The 19473-nt window shown below is 41.6% G+C and overlaps 2 protein-coding genes across 4 annotated transcripts; both read right to left on the bottom strand.

The window, feature by feature from the left end:
- Positions 1-554: 554 nt before the first annotated feature.
- LOC138208613 (cytochrome P450 3A40-like) lies at positions 555-9509 on the bottom strand. Of its 2 annotated transcripts, none has more exons than XM_069166629.1 (13): positions 8360-9509; positions 5533-5626; positions 4729-4781; positions 4446-4545; positions 4230-4343; positions 4030-4118; positions 2974-3122; positions 2678-2805; positions 2511-2583; positions 2267-2427; positions 1464-1690; positions 1176-1338; positions 555-816 (listed from the first exon to the last, which is right to left on the bottom strand). In XM_069166629.1, exons 1-13 carry the CDS (start codon positions 8803-8805, stop codon positions 739-741), a joined length of 1875 nt encoding a protein of 624 aa, XP_069022730.1. In that variant the 5' UTR covers positions 8806-9509; the 3' UTR covers positions 555-738. The 2 variants fall into 2 exon arrangements, with proteins under 2 accessions (XP_069022730.1, XP_069022731.1); XM_069166630.1 differs by lacking the exon at positions 8360-9509 and adding an exon at positions 5718-5833.
- Positions 9510-10255: 746 nt separating this feature from the next.
- LOC138208614 (cytochrome P450 3A40-like) lies at positions 10256-19271 on the bottom strand. Of its 2 annotated transcripts, none has more exons than XM_069166631.1 (13): positions 18105-19271; positions 15265-15358; positions 14430-14482; positions 14147-14246; positions 13931-14044; positions 13731-13819; positions 12675-12823; positions 12379-12506; positions 12212-12284; positions 11968-12128; positions 11165-11391; positions 10877-11039; positions 10256-10517 (listed from the first exon to the last, which is right to left on the bottom strand). In XM_069166631.1, exons 1-13 carry the CDS (start codon positions 18548-18550, stop codon positions 10440-10442), a joined length of 1875 nt encoding a protein of 624 aa, XP_069022732.1. In that variant the 5' UTR covers positions 18551-19271; the 3' UTR covers positions 10256-10439. The 2 variants fall into 2 exon arrangements, with proteins under 2 accessions (XP_069022732.1, XP_069022733.1); XM_069166632.1 differs by lacking the exon at positions 18105-19271 and adding an exon at positions 15450-15568.
- Between the last annotated feature and the right edge of the window lie 202 nt (positions 19272-19473).

Below are 19473 nucleotides of genomic sequence, written 5' to 3'. Positions count from 1 at the left end.
ATCTTAAAATAAATAGATGTATGACCAAATCTCCAGTCTATAAAAACACATCGGTATATTACATTATGTTCGATATTAAACAGTTTGGGTGCCTAAAGGAATGTCTGGTGTCATGTCACAGATTGCAGTGATTTTCAGGAACCTATAAATTGTGACATTTCCCGAATCCCAACTGTAAGAACATGTGGTGTGTGCAGTGGAGCTGGTTTGCCCACCTCAGATTTTTTTTAATTTTTTTTTTTATCTCCCCTCTGTTTATAAACATAGAAAGAACAAGATGGTTGAAAAACCTGGATCATGATTCTGAGAAGGAGCAGGAGCGCATGAGCAAGAAATGAATGAGAGCACCACAAGAGGGCGCTGTTGGGATAGAAAACACTTAGAGGAACAGAAGTTAGACTGATGGAGTAGACAACCCAACTCCCCCAATGTATACAGGGTTGGAAAGAAATACACAGTCACCCACCAAATGTCATCAACCAGTGATGAATATCTGAACTTAAAGCTTTTGTTGATTTAACTGTATGTAATGTAAGGACGACAACACGCAGGAGAAGAATCTACACATCCTTTATTGTCAGCTCAGGTTTTAGAAATGCACCGTTTGTCACAGTTGAGGATGAACTGATACTGAGCAGAACATGCTGCAGTGACAAATTGGCATAGTGTTTTTATACATGGTAGGTTTGTATACGGTACAATTTAAAAAAGAAACATTCATCAGAATCGTGTTTTTTCTTAAGAGCGTGGCACCAACTTCAGTTTGATAGGTCGTTTTGGCATTAAAAGACCCTGGATGTCCATTTCAATGGGAATCTGGTGGGAAAATACACATGTAGAGAAAAATGTGTGAACAAAGTCAACAATGCACAAAGCTCTGGCTTATTTATCTGCAAACAAGCTGGAAATATCAACTGCAAATAACAGATTCTTGAGTTTGATAGTTTAGAATAGAAATGATCAATATACTGAATCAAATGATATCCTTGTTCAAAGTGCCACATCAGGTTGTGGATTTTGATCTTTGGACTGGCAGACATAGATCCTCTGACATTATGTAACCCTCGATGTCACTATCAAAACAGCCATGAGGAATATTTGGACAGGATTCTTTATACGGAATAAAACAACAGAGCAATAACAGGCAGTGTAAAGATGAACATCCGTGGCCTCACCTCAGTCTCCTTGCACACAGAGAAGTTGTATCTCTGGAGGATCTCCACCATTGCAAGTTTCATCATCACAAGAGCAAATCGCATCCCAATGCAGTTCCTGGGCCCGGCCCCAAAAGGCATGTATGTGTACGGATCGATTGTCTCCTTGTTTTCCTTGCTGAACCTGAGAGTACCGACACACACACACATGTACATATTAAAAACAGAACAGAGCTCAGGTCCTTCCTGCGGGAGTTTTTCATTTACTGGCTGTTTTGGCAAACCTAAACGTATTAAGCCTTTCTTTACCTCTCAGGCTTGAATTTCTCTGGTTCGGGCCACAGATTGGGGTCCCGGTGCAGGGGCCACGTGGGGACCATGACGACCATATCTTTAGGAATCACAAGGCCATTAATCTCCACAGTCGCTTTGGCTACACGCTCCAGACGGGGTAAAATGGGGTACAATCGGAGAGACTCGTTGATGACGCTGTCGAGATACTCCATCTGTATTAGAGCCTGGTACTGAACAGGAGCCTGCACACAAAGACACACATAATGATCATGAGACCAGAGGAAAAACACTGATGGATGACAGAATATTCAGAGAAAAAAAAAAATCCCTTGACTAATATACACTTTGAAAATTAAAATGTGCAAAACTTATGTTTTTACAAATTGCTGAGTGTAATATTGTAAAACCACCACATTGTACCTACAGAGGGATTTGGATTTTAGTTACTTTCAACAATATTTTTAATATAAAAAGACAATGAGAAAAATAAACGTTTTTGATTTCTTATCTCCAGCCCCATTCATATTACACTTAACCACGTGATTCATAGTTAAAGTAATAGCTTGATAATGTGGGAAAACACCTTTTAGCATTCTTGCTGAGAGTTAAAGTGGTTGTTAAAGTTTAGTGCATGTCAATCTGTGTCAGACTGTACAATGAATATCTGGTGAATGTCATACCTCACAGGTGAACGGTGAAAATATATCACATCTATGTGTCTGTCAGCTTGTTCTGGAGCTACTCCGGCAAAGGCGCCTTTAAATGTCTCACTTCTGCTTGCTACCTCAAATGTTGTCGTCTTCTCACTTAAAACATACCTTGTTGGGGAAGGTGGCGTCAACCTCCTCCTGCAGCTTTTTCATGATGTGAGGGTTTGTTGCCAGATTGTGCGCCAAGAAAGTGAGAGAGCTGCTGCTTGTTTCATAGCCAGCAAAGAGGAAAATCATAGCTTGTGAGAGGATCTCATGATCGCTTAAACCTGTGGAGATAACACGAGTAGATGCTTTACAATACCTTCACCTTGTGTTTCTGTGTTTCTAAATGTGTGGTAGTGTGTGTCACCTTTGTCTGGCTCTCCTCCACTGGCATTGTTTTTCTGGGAGTCAATCATCAGCTGAAGGAAGTCCACTCGACTCTGAGAGAAGACACGAACAAGAACAGCTTTCATTACATTTATGAACCTGCTGATACAAATGTACGTGCATGTAAAGACTGACAGAGAGCTGTACCTTTTGCTTGCTGTTCTCACGGCTGGACTTGATCTTCTGCAGGGCAGCGTAAAAAAAGTCTGTCACAGATGCAGGGAAAAAGGAGAACTCCAATTTTTCAAATACGGGACCCATGAAGGGGAAGAAGACTGAAAAATAAACAGAAAGTAACAAGTTTATCAAGTACACATTAAAAACAGTGGCTGTATTAACTGTAAGCGTTCAGTAACTGAGCACATAAACAGCAGCCAGGCAAAGGACAAAATGATAAATGTATATATGTGGTCTATTTTACAAAGGTTAAATGAATAATTTACCAACAATAAGGAAGAGAGGGTTGAAAAGGTCAAACTTCAGCATCTTTTTGATGTTTGTGACAAACGGGTCTGAAGGGTTGTTGAGTGAGTCGATGTCTACAGAGAAGGCTGTGCTGGATACTACGTCCATACTGTAGGGTCCAAAGAACCTAGAGGAGAAAAAACACACACACACACACAATTTTATTCATTATCATTTTAAATCGGGGGTCGCCAACCTTTTTTCCTCTGAGAGCTACTTTGACTCAATGAATGTGTCTGAGAGCTACTCATGTTTAGTAACATATTTTAACATAGCTGAGCTCCACCCAAACCAGATGAATAAGCTTCTCTTCAAATTGATACTCAACACACAAAATTTGTATCACAACGGCTTAAATTCAACAGCATGTGCATGCTTTTATCTGGATGCGTTTCTTTACGTTTTCAATTGAATGTGGAGGGGGGATTTTAGGTAGCCACAACGACACAGATGTTCCCTAAAAGCCTACTACAGTGCACGCAACCTTTGTGTGGCCAAACTGGTTTTTAAAGTGCCAAATAACGCGTTCTAATAGAAGATTTAACAGGAAAATCCAGTGTTTCCCCTTTGATTGGGACCCTTTCCGTATCAAAGTCAAAACCTAGTACATGGCTGGACCCTGAGTGAAACTGGAGGGCTTTTATTTTGAAAAGCTCTGGCCCAACTGTTGTGGTCCAGCTGAAAATATTGTATTAATGTTATTTACCTAATTTATAAGCACCCGTTTCTTTCCACCTCAGTGTGAGAGTTTCAGCTCTGATTTGCACAGATGAGGGACAGCGAAGGGAGATTGTCCACACATTAATCGATCATGTTGATAGCGTCATTCTCTCGGACAGGTTAAAAAAATTGAAATACAAAAATACTGAAATGGATTGCCAAATATAGTCTATGGGTGGAAAACACTGCATATTGTTCGAACCTTTTTGCGAGCTACTCAGAAACAGGTGGTGAGCTACTGGTAGCGTGTGAGCTACAGTTTGGAGACCCCGATTTACATCGATATAGTATATTGGAGTATAAAGTGTTCTTACTCCTTCAGTTCAAGTGGTTCATCCTTGTCTGCCGTCTTCTTCATGCTGGTGATCAGGTTTGCAGAGTGGTGCTTCATTATGTCAAACATCTGATGCAGAGACAGGAAAAACAGTCAAACAAGTTGAGAACTCGACACTGTATCTGGTTTCAGCTCCAGGTAAGTTATAGCTCAGATGTAGAGAGCCGGGGAGGGACGTACCTCTTTGAGTCTCCCGGAGGTGAAGGAGGGAGAGAGGACAGTGCGGATCCTCCTCCACTGATCATCTTCTGCAGCAGTCACAGCGTCGTACAAAGGTCCGTTCAGAGGTAAATTCTGTCACAACATTAGAACACAGCAGCTGATGAGGACAAAAGTTCCAACTTAAAAACCAGGATCGTATTGAGACTGTATGAGTTGTGTAGTGAGCGGACATACTCTGCGATTGGTGAAGAGGGAGTAGCACTCCTTTATCAGAACAGTTTTTATCATGGCAGGATCTGTGATGCACAGTACAGGCTGACGGCCGTCAAAGATGCTAAACATGATGACAATATAATAAACAGCAAATAAAACAAGAATAATTCATGCTTTCACAAATTAATTCCCCAACAACAGATGTACAAACAGAGATCCACATACTCTGTGTAGAAATCTATCGTTATACAGAACAATCAGAAATATCTTATGAAGCTCACAAACACGTAACATGAAAACTTACCCCCATGTTTTCCCATATTTCTTAAAGCACTCTTCATCAAACGCAGTGAATCCCTAGAATAATAATGTACAGATGAATTACGGTGGACACACTTGTGGCATAATTTGAAAATAATAAATTCTGAAGGATGAATGGGAACTAGAGTTGTCGGGTTTTCCTGTTTTCCTGAACAAGTTTATGAATTCATCCCAGTGACTTCAATTCATCAGAAACAAATTAAAGTACAGCTCATAAACTAGTAAATAGGACTATAAGAAAGCATTTTTAAACAATAATAATTTTCAAAACACCTGTTTTTACCAGCTTTTGGTAAACTGAGAGCCATCATCGAGATGTTTACTTCCACGTTCACATTTTGATACTATTTTCCTCTGAAAACAGTCCTCAGCCAGGTCTGTGGTTTAACAGGATATTGTTTCATTTTCACCAGCACCTCTAGTCACTTGCCACTTAAACTAGTTATGGAAGAAATGTATTAAAACCACACAAAAGATGTAAAATTGTGTGACAAATTATTTGTGCTATCTAATTTTGATAATACACTTTACACTGTTATAAACTCACATTAACAGTCAGGGCTAGTGTTAGTTTTAACTTTGGTAAAAAAAAAAAAGGGGGGGTGGTTAAAATGCAGAAAGTTCAGCTCAGTACCATCCTCAAACTTTTCATTTTCTCCATTTCAAAACCACAACTTATACATAGATCACATCCATTAATATAACCACCGCACTTTTATAGTGCTTTCGATTTTATTGATCCCATTTTGCTAGATGTATGGTGGTTCGAAAAGTAATATTTACAAACCTTTTTATATGCCAGCATAGTGCCAAGGAAAGGGATTGGTCTGGGACCAGGGATGCCCAATCTCTTAAAAGTCCCATAAGGCCAGTAAGCATACCTGTTAAAACCATTCAAAAGAAAACAAAAACAGATTTGTACCACTCACACGAGCTGGACAATTAGCTGAAAACACATTATTCAACACTTACACAAGGATCAGTGTGACGAAGGCAACCAGCAGGGTCCATGTCTCGGCGGAGAGAAAGAAGTAGCTCATCTCGGCACCGTTTCCCTTTTCTTACACTGACGGCGCAAACCTCTCTGCAGCCTAAAATCACAACCAGAGACTTTTATCTCCTGCTGCACTGACCGGTTGCGTGAGTGAGGAAGTGTGTGAGAGTTGAACCAATGGCAATCCTTCAGCGTCGGGCGAATAATCAACAGAGACAGTACAGTGCCTGAGCATTTATTTATTTATTCATCAGCTTTGTCATCTGTGACGCTGCAATCAAATTATACCATTAAATTACTATATTGCTTTAGATAAGAGAGAAAAAACACATGCAAAGGTCATGAAGACAGTTTCAGTTAGCATTTTTTTCAATTAACTTTAATATTATTCTTTTAGTGTCTCCTGCTGTTTGTTTGTTCCTGCAAGAGGAAGAAGTCAAACGCAGTATTTTTCCCACTAAAATAAAACACAACCGGGTTATCTGTGCTCACACAAAGACACATCCAGGCATGTTCTTGGGCGTGTGGGTGGCAGGAACTGCGTTTGTAGTGTTCCTCTAGTACAGGGCTCTTCAATGTTTTTCAGGCCAAGGACCCCCAAACTGACAGAGAGATTGAGCAGGGACCCCCTACTATATATCTTGTATAAAATTGTGTTTTATATTAAACTGGAGGAGTGCAGGAGGCTTGGAGGGACGGGTCCAGGCTAGTCCGACTCTGTGAGTGAACCGGTGTCCAGCTTGAGAGAGCTGCTGTGTCGCTGAATGTGTGTATTTCTGACTGAAAGATAACATCTTCTGACTCCACTTATCCATTCTCTACAATATGTTGGATTCATGTTAATGTGCATTTAAAGACATTTAAATTGGGGGGAAAAAAAGAAAAGAAAAGAAAAATTGTCTAATCAACCAAAAATTTTACAGGCCCCCTGCAGTACCTCCGCGGATCCCCTAGGGGTCACGTTGAAGACCTCTGCTCTAGTATATTGTGGCACTGCGCTAAATGAGGGAAAGGGCAGAAGTTTTCATATAACACACATTGATTTTGCATGTTAACACAACAACCAGAGACCACGCCTCTCGGCCATGCAGTCAGACTGCAGTGCGACGTTGAGATAACAACCACTAAGAGAGAATAATGGGCTTCCTTCCTTTCTTCTCTGTAGAAACATGGACTCTACTGATCACGTTTGTTTGTCGTGTAAGGGACTTGTTCTAATCAAAGAAAAGGGTTTTACTTTAGTCACCTAAAGGAATGCGTCAAAATTAAGCCTTTGCCTTGCGAGTCGACAGAGTTTGAGTGACACCATGTAACTTCAGACAGACGTTTCTTCTGTTCTGTGGAGGCACAGCGTCTGGACTTATGGAATATTTGAGAAGTTGGTGCTTCACTTATTTCACCAACCGGAGGGTGAGAGCACACAAGATTAACACTTTATTGGACAAAAGAGAGGAAAGTGTGTTATAATAGGTCCCCACATTGAAAACAATAAAAACAAATCACAACTGCAAAAACCTCATCTGAATGATGGGGTCCCTTCGTATTTCTAATTTCTAGAATAGTGAAGCTTTTAGTGTCAATGTAAGAAGAGTTACCAAAGAAATACAGCCCAGTAGGAAGTTGTTCAATTTCCATGAACAGCAACGATTTAATAATAATGTTGTTGACAAACCAAATGTTCTAAAGTGAAAAAAATCTGCGGCTGTTGCACAAATAGAAAACTGTAAACACAGACAGACGTGAACATGACTGTTATGCACCTCCAGAACTTGAATCTGAAAGGCGATTTGTACGACGCAGTGTCTTTTGTGGAGGATGATCAGTGGAAACGGATTCGCAGCATCCTCTCGCCCTCCTTCAGCTCCGGACGTATAAAAGAGGTAGGAGTGTACGGAGGTGTAAAAGAGCTACAGCAGGTTCATATCTCTTCCTCTGTTTAAGATGTTCAGCATTATGAAGCATCATTCCAATGACAATGAAGATAAAATTATAAATCAGTCCAGGTCTCAGTGTAATCCAGAACTTCAGGCAGGGACTTTATATTCACTGCGTCCCAGACAAATTTGACAGTTAAATCTTAAAAAAAAAAAAAAAAAAAAAAAAAAAAAAAAAAAATCTTGGCTAAAGTGCCTCTTTACTGATATCAAAGTGTCTTTCTGCTGATTAAGAGTCACAATGTGATTAAGACTTTAAAATAGTAACCAGGACAGCTTCACCGACTTCTTAATTGCTCTCATCCAGATGTAAATCGGCACAGTGGTGGATGTGGCCTTGGTTTGAGTCTTGTGTTTACTCCATGTGCGCCTGCAACGAGGATGTCATTCCAGCCTGCACTTCCTGTTCAGTGCCAGACACACCCCAAAACAGTCTCCACAGCCAATCAGAGAGGATGAGGACACCCCACACACCTCCTCCTCCTCCTCCCCTCCACCCTGTGATTGACAACATGCAAAGTCAACGATTTCATTTTTTTTTTTTGTAAACATTGCAACTGTAATAAACAAACCAGGTGAGGGTAAACTATTTCAATGTGCTAGTGGCATTGCAACAGTACAACTAAACCTAATATTCAAACACAACAAGCCAGTCGATGGTGGCTATGCTATCTGCCTGCACTCACTCTCTGGGCAGCGGTAGCGGCGGCGCCCCTCTCCGTTGAAACACTCCGTCGACGAACACGCCGTTCTTGCCCAGGCACCGGAGAGAGAAACCACCCGCCTCCTCGTAGGTGATCTGCAGGTGTCGCCGTGAAATGAAACTCGAGTGACCCATGTTGATGTCCACTGAGCCGTGAGAAGAGTTCCGGCCTATGGTCACCATCCTCTGGCGCATGACAAACTCAAAGTCCCGGCCCTCGAGTCTGGCCAGGGCCTTTGGAGGAGTAGAGGCGAGTCGCACAGGAAGAATCCCGGCATCGGTGCGGGCTTCCATCAGCGGAGGACCCAAGAGGGCGAGCGAGGGCTGGAGATAAGCGTGCGAGGTCACCGCGACGCGCACGGGGCTGCACGGCGCCGACTGTAAAGCCAGCAGTGCTCGAGCTCCGGTGTCGTCCCGGTAGTCTGCCATCTTCTTTCGGAGGGTCAACACACGTACACGCACGCACACTTTACTCCTCGCACACACAGAGTTGCAACGTGAGAGTTTTCGGCCAGGGCACTTGTTCGCTCCGTGGCTGACGGAAGAACATGGAGTCCGGGTCGGTGGAAGAACGGGAGCGGAGCCTCCAGGAACCGGACTGGTGCTGCGTTCAGGGCCCGCTCGTAACCAGCAGCATAATGACAATCACACAGTTACAGCAACTTGGATCTGTTTTGTGTGTAATATCCCTCTCGCAAAACCACGGTTGAATATTCTCTCCGGGCTACGACTTTTATTCTTATCATAGATAGAAATTAAAGTGGGATCCAATATACTCAATATTGCTATGGACTGGACTAGTTCAGGTGTATGATTGTTAAGGCAAGCATGTCCTTTAAATAATATTCATAATTAGTTTCTTTTTATAGCATCTTTCAAACACAGAAACAATTTAGGAGGCTTCATGGTAGGAACTTCAAACACAAATAAACAATAATAAAAGTTACCTCGTCAAATATAGTAACGTGCGTGAGGTGTGTAATGATTCATGAAGCAGCACAGTGTGTTGCAGTTGAGAAATATCAGGCAAGAATATCTCCAAAATCTGGGATGATAATAATGCTGACATAAGAAACTACGAGGAGACCACAATATTGTTACCTCTCTCCTCCCTGAACTCCACATCCGGGTCATCGGTCGATAGGCTGCTGTTCATGTCTTCACATCAGGAAACTGGAGCTTCGTGCTATGTGGAGATTTACAATTGATCATTTATTTCAAAGTTTCACTTTCATGTGTTTCGAGGATTGCTGGTTTGAATAAATTTATATCAGCGGGCAAGGTTTTCTACAAGAAGTAAAAAATAAATATATGTGTGCAGCCTGATCTTAAAATAAATAGATGTATGACCAAATCTCCAGTCTATAAAAACACATCGGTATATTACATTATGTTCGATATTAAACAGTTTGGGTGCCTAAAGGAATGTCTGGTGTCATGTCACAGATTGCAGTGATTTTCAGGAACCTATAAATTGTGACATTTCCCGAATCCCAACTGTAAGAACATGTGGTGTGTGCAGTGGAGCTGGTTTGCCCACCTCAGATTTTTTTTAATTTTTTTTTTGATCTCCCCTCTGTTTATAAACATGGAAAGAACAAGATGGTTGAAAAACCTGGATCAATATTCTGAGAAGGAGCAGGAGCGCATGAGCAAGAAATGAATGAGAGCACCACAAGAGGGCGCTGTTGGGAAAGAAAACACTTAGAGGAACAGAAGTTAGACTGATGGAGAAGACAACCCAACTCCCCCAATGTATACAGGGTTGGAAAGAAATACACAGTCACCCACCAAATGTCATCAACCAGTGATAAATATCTGAACTTAAAGCTTTTGTTGATTTAACTGTATGTAATGTAAGGACGACAACACGCAGGAGAAGAATCTACACATCCTTTATTGTCAGCTCAGGTTTTAGAAATGCACCGTTTGTCACAGTTGAGGATGAACTGATACTGAGCAGAACATGCTGCAGTGACAAATTGGCATAGTGTTTTTATACATGGTAGGTTTGTATACGGTACAATTTAAAAAAGAAACATTCATCAGAATCGTGTTTTTTCTTAAGAGCGTGGCACCAACTTCAGTTTGATAGGTCGTTTTGGCATTAAAAGACCCTGCATGTCCATTTCAATGGGAATCTGGTGGGAAAATACACATGTAGAGAAAAATGTGTGAACAAAGTCAACAATGCACAAAGCTCTGGCTTATTTATCTGCAAACAAGCTGGAAATATCAACTGCAAATAACAGATTCTTGAGTTTGATAGTTTAGAATAGAAATGATCAATATACTGAATCAAATGATATCCTTGTTCAAAGTGCCACATCAGGTTGTGGATTTTGATCTTTGGACTGACAGACATAGATCCTCTGACATTATGTAACCCTCGATGTCACTATCAAAACAGCCATGAGGAATATTTGGACAGGATTCTTTATACGGAATAAAACAACAGAGCAATAACAGGCAGTGTAAAGATGAACATCCGTGGCCTCACCTCAGTCTCCTTGCACACAGAGAAGTTGTATCTCTGGAGGATCTCCACCATTGCAAGTTTCATCATCACAAGAGCAAATCGCATCCCAATGCAGTTCCTGGGCCCGGCCCCAAAAGGCATGTATGTGTACGGATCGATTGTCTCCTTGTTTTCCTTGCTGAACCTGAGAGTACCGACACACACACACATGTACATATTAAAAACAGAACAGAGCTCAGGTCCTTCCTGCGGGAGTTTTTCATTTACTGGCTGTTTTGGCAAACCTAAACGTATTAAGCCTTTCTTTACCTCTCAGGCTTGAATTTCTCTGGTTCGGGCCACAGATTGGGGTCCCGGTGCAGGGGCCACGTGGGGACCATGACGACCATATCTTTAGGAATCACAAGGCCATTAATCTCCACAGTCGCTTTGGCTACACGCTCCAGACGGGGTAAAATGGGGTACAATCGGAGAGACTCGTTGATGACGCTGTCGAGATACTCCATCTGTATTAGAGCCTGGTACTGAACAGGAGCCTGCACACAAAGACACACATAATGATCATGAGACCAGAGGAAAAACACTGATGGATGACAGAATATTCAGAGAAAAAAAAAAATCCCTTGACTAATATACACTTTGAAAATTAAAATGTGCAAAACTTATGTTTTTACAAATTGCTGAGTGTAATATTGTAAAACCACCACATTGTACCTACAGAGGGATTTGGATTTTAGTTACTTTCAACAATATTTTTAATATAAAAAGACAATGAGAAAAATAAACGTTTTTGATTTCTTATCTCCAGCCCCATTCATATTACACTTAACCACGTGATTCATAGTTAAAGTAATAGCTTGATAATGTGGGAAAACACCTTTTAGCATTCTTGCTGAGAGTTAAAGTGGTTGTTAAAGTTTAGTGCATGTCAATCTGTGTCAGACTGTACAATGAATATCTGGTGAATGTCATACCTCACAGGTGAACGGTGAAAATATATCACATCTATGTGTCTGTCAGCTTGTTCTGGAGCTACTCCGGCAAAGGCGCCTTTAAATGTCTCACTTCTGCTTGCTACCTCAAATGTTGTCGTCTTCTCACTTAAAACATACCTTGTTGGGGAAGGTGGCGTCAACCTCCTCCTGCAGCTTTTTCATGATGTGAGGGTTTGTTGCCAGATTGTGCGCCAAGAAAGTGAGAGAGCTGCTGCTTGTTTCATAGCCAGCAAAGAGGAAAATCATAGCTTGTGAGAGGATCTCATGATCGCTTAAACCTGTGGAGATAACACGAGTAGATGCTTTACAATACCTTCACCTTGTGTTTCTGTGTTTCTAAATGTGTGGTAGTGTGTGTCACCTTTGTCTGGCTCTCCTCCACTGGCATTGTTTTTCTGGGAGTCAATCATCAGCTGAAGGAAGTCCACTCGACTCTGAGAGAAGACACGAACAAGAACAGCTTTCATTACATTTATGAACCTGCTGATACAAATGTACGTGCATGTAAAGACTGACAGAGAGCTGTACCTTTTGCTTGCTGTTCTCACGGCTGGACTTGATCTTCTGCAGGGCAGCGTAAAAAAAGTCTGTCACAGATGCAGGGAAAAAGGAGAACTCCAATTTTTCAAATACGGGACCCATGAAGGGGAAGAAGACTGAAAAATAAACAGAAAGTAACAAGTTTATCAAGTACACATTAAAAACAGTGGCTGTATTAACTGTAAGCGTTCAGTAACTGAGCACATAAACAGCAGCCAGGCAAAGGACAAAATGATAAATGTATATATGTGGTCTATTTTACAAAGGTTAAATGAATAATTTACCAACAATAAGGAAGAGAGGGTTGAAAAGGTCAAACTTCAGCATCTTTTTGATGTTTGTGACAAACGGGTCTGAAGGGTTGTTGAGTGAGTCGATGTCTACGGAGAAGGCTGTGCTGGATACTACGTCCATACTGTAGGGTCCAAAGAACCTAGAGGAGAAAAAACACACACACACACACAATTTTATTCATTATCATTTTAAATCGGGGGTCGCCAACCTTTTTTCCTCTGAGAGCTACTTTGACTCAATGAATGTGTCTGAGAGCTACTCATGTTTAGTAACATATTTTAACATAGCTGAGCTCCACCCAAACCAGATGAATAAGCTTCTCTTCAAATTGATACTCAACACACAAAATTTGTATCACAACGGCTTAAATTCAACAGCATGTGCATGCTTTTATCTGGATGCGTTTCTTTACGTTTTCAATTGAATGTGGAGGGGGGATTTTAGGTAGCCACAACGACACAGATGTTCCCTAAAAGCCTACTACAGTGCACGCAACCTTTGTGTGGCCAAACTGGTTTTTAAAGTGCCAAATAACGCGTTCTAATAGAAGATTTAACAGGAAAATCCAGTGTTTCCCCTTTGATTGGGACCCTTTCCGTATCAAAGTCAAAACCTAGTACATGGCTGGACCCTGAGTGAAACTGGAGGGCTTTTATTTTGAAAAGCTCTGGCCCAACTGTTGTAGTCCAGCTGAAAATATTGTATTAATGTTATTTACCTAATTTATAAGCACCCGTTTCTTTCCACCTCAGTGTGAGAGTTTCAGCTCTGATTTGCACAGATGAGGGACAGCGAAGGGAGATTGTCCACACATTAATCGATCATGTTGATAGCGTCATTCTCTCGGACAGGTTAAAAAAATTGAAATACAAAAATACTGAAATGGATTGCCAGATATAGTCTATGGGTGGAAAACACTGCATATTGTTCGAACCTTTTTGCGAGCTACTCAGAAACAGGTGGTGAGCTACTGGTAGCGTGTGAGCTACAGTTTGGAGACCCCGATTTACATCGATATAGTATATTGGAGTATAAAGTGTTCTTACTCCTTCAGTTCAAGTGGTTCATCCTTGTCTGCCGTCTTCTTCATGCTGGTGATCAGGTTTGCAGAGTGGTGCTTCATTATGTCAAACATCTGATGCAGAGACAGGAAAAACAGTCAAACAAGTTGAGAACTCGACACTGTATCTGGTTTCAGCTCCAGGTAAGTTATAGCTCAGATGTAGAGAGCCGGGGAGGGACGTACCTCTTTGAGTCTCCCGGAGGTGAAGGAGGGAGAGAGGACAGTGCGGATCCTCCTCCACTGATCATCTTCTGCAGCAGTCACAGCGTCGTACAAAGGTCCGTTCAGAGGTAAATTCTGTCACAACATTAGAACACAGCAGCTGATGAGGACAAAAGTTCCAACTTAAAAACCAGGATCGTATTGAGACTGTATGAGTTGTGTAGTGAGCGGACATACTCTGCGATTGGTGAAGAGAGAGTAGCACTCCTTTATCAGAACAGTTTTTATCATGGCAGGATCTGTGATGCACAGTACAGGCTGACGGCCGTCAAAGATGCTAAACATGATGACAATATAATAAACAACAAATAAAACAAGAATAATTCATGCTTTCACAAATTAATTCCCCAACAACAGATGTACAAACAGAGATCCACATACTCTGTGTCGAAATCTATCGTTATACAGAACAATCAGAAATATCTTATGAAGCTCACAAACACGTAACATGAAAACTTACCCCCATGTTTTCCCATATTTCTTAAAGCACTCTTCATCAAACGCAGTGAATCCCTAGAATAATAATGTACAGATGAATTACGGTGGACACACTTGTGGCATAATTTGAAAATAATAAATTCTGAAGGATGAATGGGAACCAGAGTTGTCGGGTTTTCCTGTTTTCCTGAACAAGTTTATTAATTCATCCCAGAGACTTCAATTCATCAGAGACAAATTAAAGTACAGCTCATAAACTAGTAAATAGGACTATAAGAAAGCATTTTTAAACAATAATAATTTTCAAAACACCTCTTTTTACCAGCTTTTGGTAAACTGAGAGCCATCATCGAGATGTTTACTTCCACGTTCACATTTTGATACTATTTTCCTTTGAAAACAGTCCTCAGCCAGGTCTGTGGTTTAACAGGATATTGTTTCATTTTCACCAGCACCTCTAGTCACTTGCCACTTAAACTAGTTATGGAAGAAATGTATTAAAACCACACAAAAGATGTAAAATTGTGTGACAAATTATTTGTGCTATCTAATTTTGATAATACACTTTACACTGTTATAAACTCACATTAACAGTCAGGGCTAGTGTTAGTTTTAACTTTGGTAAAAAAAAAAAAAAAAAAAAAAAAAAAAAAAAAAAAAAGGGGGGGGGGGGTGGTTAAAATGCAGAAAGTTCAGCTCAGTACCATCCTCAAACTTTTCATTTTCTCCATTTCAAAACCACAACTTATACATAGATCACATCCATTAATATAACCACCGCACTTTTATAGTGCTTTAGATTTTATTGATCCCATTTTGCTAGATGTATGGTGGTTCGAAAAGTAATATTTACAAACCTTTTTATATGCCAGCATAGTGCCAAGGAAAGGGATTGGTCTGGGACCAGGGATGCCCAATCTCTTAAAAGTCCCATAAGGCCAGTAAGCATACCTGTTAAAACCATTCAAAAGAAAACAAAAACAGATTTGTACCACTCACACGAGCTGGACAATTAGCTGAAAACACATTATTCAACACTTACACAAGGATCAGTGTGACGAAGGCAACCAGCAGGGTCCATGTCTCGGCGGAGAGAAAGAAGTAGCTCATCTCGGCACCGTTTCCCTTTTCTTACACTGACGGCGCAAACCTCTCTGCAGCCTAAAATCACAACCAGAGACTTTTATCTCCTGCTGCACTGACCGGTTGCGTGAGTGAGGAAGTGTGTGAGAGTTGAACCAATGGCAATCCTTCAGCGTCGGGTGAATAATCAACAGAGACAGTACAGTGCCTGAGCATTTATTTATTTATTCATCAGCTTTGTCATCTGTGACGCTGCAATCAAATTATACCATTAAATTACTATATTGCTTTAGATAAGAGAGAAAAAACACATGCAAAGGTCATGAAGACAGTTTCAGTTAGCATTTTTTTCAATTAACTTTAATATTATTCTTTTAGTGTCTCCTGCTGTTTGTTTGTTCCTGCAAGAGGAAGAAGTCAAACGCAGTATTTTTCCCACTAAAATAAAACACAACCGGGTTATCTGTGCTCACACAAAGACACATCCAGGCATGTTCTTGGGCGTGTGGGTGGCAGGAACTGCGTTTGTAGTGTTCCTCTAGTACAGGGCTCTTCAACGTTTTTCAGGCCAAGGACCCCCAAACTGACAGAGAGATTGAGCAGGGACCCCCTACTATATATCTTGTATAAAATTGTGTTTTATATTAAACTGGAGGAGTGCAGGAGGCTTGGAGGGACGGGTCCAGGCTAGTCCGACTGTGTGAGTGAACCGGTGTCCAGCTTGAGAGAGCTGCTGTGTCGCTGAATGTGTGTATTTCTGACTGAAAGATAACATCTTCTGCCTCCACTTATCCATTCTCTACAATATGTTGGATTCATGTTAATGTGTATTTAAAGACATTTCAATTTGTGGGGAAAAAATTGTGGGAAAAAAAAAAGAAAGAAAAATTGTCTAATCAACCAAAAACTTTACGGGCCCCCTGCAGTACCTCCGCGGATCCCCTAGGGGTCACGTTGAAGACCTCTGCTCTAGTATATTGTGGCACTGCGCTAAATGAGGGAAAGGGCAGAAGTTTTCATATAACACACATTGATTTTGCATGTTAACACAACAACCAGAGACCACGCCTCTCGGCCATGCAGTCAGACTGCAGTGCGACGTTGAGATAACAACCACTAAGAGAGAATAATGGGCTTCCTTCCTTTCTTCTCTGTAGAAACATGGACTCTACTGATCACATGTTTGTTTGTCGTGTAAGGGACTTGTTCTAATCAAAGAAAAGGGTTTTACTTTAGTCACCTAAAGGAATGCGTCAAAATTAAGCCTTTGCCTTGCGAGTCGACAGAGTTTGAGTGACACCATGTAACTTCAGACAGACGTTTCTTCTGTTCTGTGGAGGCACGGCGTCTGGACTTGTGGAATATTTGAGAAGTTGGTGCTTCACTTATTTCACCAACCGGAGGGTGAGAGCACACAAGATTAACACTTTATTGGACAAAAGAGAGGAAAGTGTGTTATAATAGGTCCCCACATTGAAAACAATAAAAACAAATCACAACTGCAAAAACCTCATCTGAATGATGGGGTCCCTTCGTATTTCTAATTTCTAGAATAGTGAAGCTTTTAGTGTCAATGTAAGAAGAGTTACCAAAGAAATACAGCCCAGTAGGAAGTTGTTCAATTTCCATGAACAGCAACGATTTAATAATAATGTTGTTGACAAACCAAATGTTCTAAAGTGAAAAAAATCTGCGGCTGTTGCACAAATAGAAAACTGTAAACACAGACAGACGTGAACATGACTGTTATGCACCTCCAGAACTTGAATCTGAAAGGCGATTTGTACGACGCAGTGTCTTTTGTGGAGGATGATCAGTGGAAACGGATTCGCAGCATCCTCTCGCCCTCCTTCAGCTCCGGACGTATAAAAGAGGTAGGAGTGTACGGAGGTGTAAAAGAGCTACAGCAGGTTCATATCTCTTCCTCTGTTTAAGATGTTCAGCATTATGAAGCATCATTCCAATGACAATGAAGATAAAATTATAAATCAGTCCAGGTCTCAGTGTAATCCAGAACTTCAGGCAGGGACTTTATATTCACTGCGTCCCAGACAAATTTGACAGTTAAATCTTAAAAAAAAAAAAAAAAAAAAAAAAAAAAAAAAAAAATCTTGGCTAAAGTGCCTCTTTACTGATATCAAAGTGTCTTTCTGCTGATTAAGAGTCACAATGTGATTAAGACTTTAAAATAGTAACCAGGACAGCTTCACCGACTTCTTAATTGCTCTCATCCAGATGTAAATCGGCACAGTGGTGGATGTGGCCTTGGTTTGAGTCTTGTGTTTACTCCATGTGCGCCTGCAACGAGGATGTCATTCCAGCCTGCACTTCCTGTTCAGTGCCAGACACACCCCAAAACAGTCTCCACAGCCAATCAGAGAGGATGAGGACACCCCACACACCTCCTCCTCCTCCTCCCCTCCACCCTGTGATTGACAACATGCAAAGTCAACGATTTCATTTTTTTTTTTTGTAAACATTGCAACTGTAATAAACAAACCAGGTGAGGGTAAACTATTTCAATGTGCTAGTGGCATTGCAACAGTACAACTAAACCTAATATTCAAACACAACAAGCCAGTCGATGGTGGCTATGCTATCTGCCTGCACTCACTCTCTGGGCAGCGGTAGCGGCGGCGCCCCTCTCCGTTGAAACACTCCGTCGACGAACACGCCGTTCTTGCCCAGGCACCGGAGAGAGAAACCACCCGCCTCCTCGTAGGTGATCTGCAGGTGTCGCCGTGAAATGAAACTCGAGTGACCCATGTTGATGTCCACTGAGCCGTGAGAAGAGTTCCGGCCTATGGTCACCATCCTCTGGCGCATGACAAACTCAAAGTCCCGGCCCTCGAGTCTGGCCAGGGCCTTTGGAGGAGTAGAGGCGAGTCGCACAGGAAGAATCCCGGCATCGGTGCGGGCTTCCATCAGCGGAGGACCCAAGAGGGCGAGCGAGGGCTGGAGATAAGCGTGCGAGGTCACCGCGACGCGCACGGGGCTGCACGGCGCCGACTGTAAAGCCAGCAGTGCTCGAGCTCCGGTGTCGTCCCGGTAGTCTGCCATCTTCTTTCGGAGGGTCAACACACGTACACGCACGCACACTTTACTCCTCGCACACACAGAGTTGCAACGTGAGAGTTTTCGGCCAGGGCACTTGTTCGCTCCGTGGCTGACGGAAGAACATGGAGTCCGGGTCGGTGGAAGAACGGGAGCGGAGCCTCCAGGAACCGGACTGGTGCTGCGTTCAGGGCCCGCTCGTAACCAGCAGCATAATGACAATCACACAGTTACAGCAACTTGGATCTGTTTTGTGTGTAATATCCCTCTCGCAAAACCACGGTTGAATATTCTCTCCGGGCTACGACTTTTATTCTTATCATAGATAGAAATTAAAGTGGGATCCAATATACTCAATATTGCTATGGACTGGACTAGTTCAGGTGTATGATTGTTAAGGCAAGCATGTCCTTTAAATAATATTCATAATTAGTTTCTTTTTATAGCATCTTTCAAACACAGAAACAATTTAGGAGGCTTCATGGTAGGAACTTCAAACACAAATAAACAATAATAAAAGTTACCTCGTCAAATATAGTAACGTGCGTGAGGTGTGTAATGATTCATGAAGCAGCACAGTGTGTTGCAGTTGAGAAATATCAGGCAAGAATATCTCCAAAATCTGGGATGATAATAATGCTGACATAAGAAACTACGAGGAGACCACAATATTGTTACCTCTCTCCTCCCTGAACTCCACATCCGGGTCATCGGTCGATAGGCTGCTGTTCATGTCTTCACATCAGGAAACTGGAGCTTCGTGCTATGTGGAGATTTACAATTGATCATTTATTTCAAAGTTTCACTTTCATGTGTTTCGAGGATTGCTGGTTTGAATAAATTTATATCAGCGGGCAAGGTTTTCTACAAGAAGTAAAAAATAAATATATGTGTGCAGCCTGATCTTAAAATAAATAGATGTATGACCA

This window comes from Embiotoca jacksoni, unplaced genomic scaffold (assembly GCF_022577435.1).
Source record: "Embiotoca jacksoni isolate LCO1_2020_lvr unplaced genomic scaffold, fEmbJac1.0.p SCAF_4, whole genome shotgun sequence".
Classification (NCBI taxonomy): Eukaryota; Metazoa; Chordata; class Actinopteri; family Embiotocidae; genus Embiotoca; species Embiotoca jacksoni.
This window is presented reverse-complemented; position numbering and strand designations above follow the sequence as displayed.

Bases quoted from the DNA above. Each gene is read 5' to 3' on its own strand.
- LOC138208613 (XM_069166629.1), bottom strand. From the start codon at position 8,805: ATGGCAGACTACCGGGACGACACCGGAGCTCGAGCACTGCTGGCTTTA. The intron at 5,627-8,359 runs GTGAGTGCAGGC...TGGTTTTAACAG, and splicing joins CCGCTACCGCTGCCCAGAGA to GTATGCTTACTGGCCTTATG. The intron at 4,344-4,445 runs GTATGTCCGCTC...ATGTTGTGACAG, and splicing joins CCCTCTTCACCAATCGCAGA to AATTTACCTCTGAACGGACC.
- LOC138208614 (XM_069166631.1), bottom strand. From the start codon at position 18,550: ATGGCAGACTACCGGGACGACACCGGAGCTCGAGCACTGCTGGCTTTA. The intron at 15,359-18,104 runs GTGAGTGCAGGC...TGGTTTTAACAG, and splicing joins CCGCTACCGCTGCCCAGAGA to GTATGCTTACTGGCCTTATG. The intron at 12,507-12,674 runs GTAAATTATTCA...TTTATTTTTCAG, and splicing joins CCCTCTCTTCCTTATTGTTG to TCTTCTTCCCCTTCATGGGT.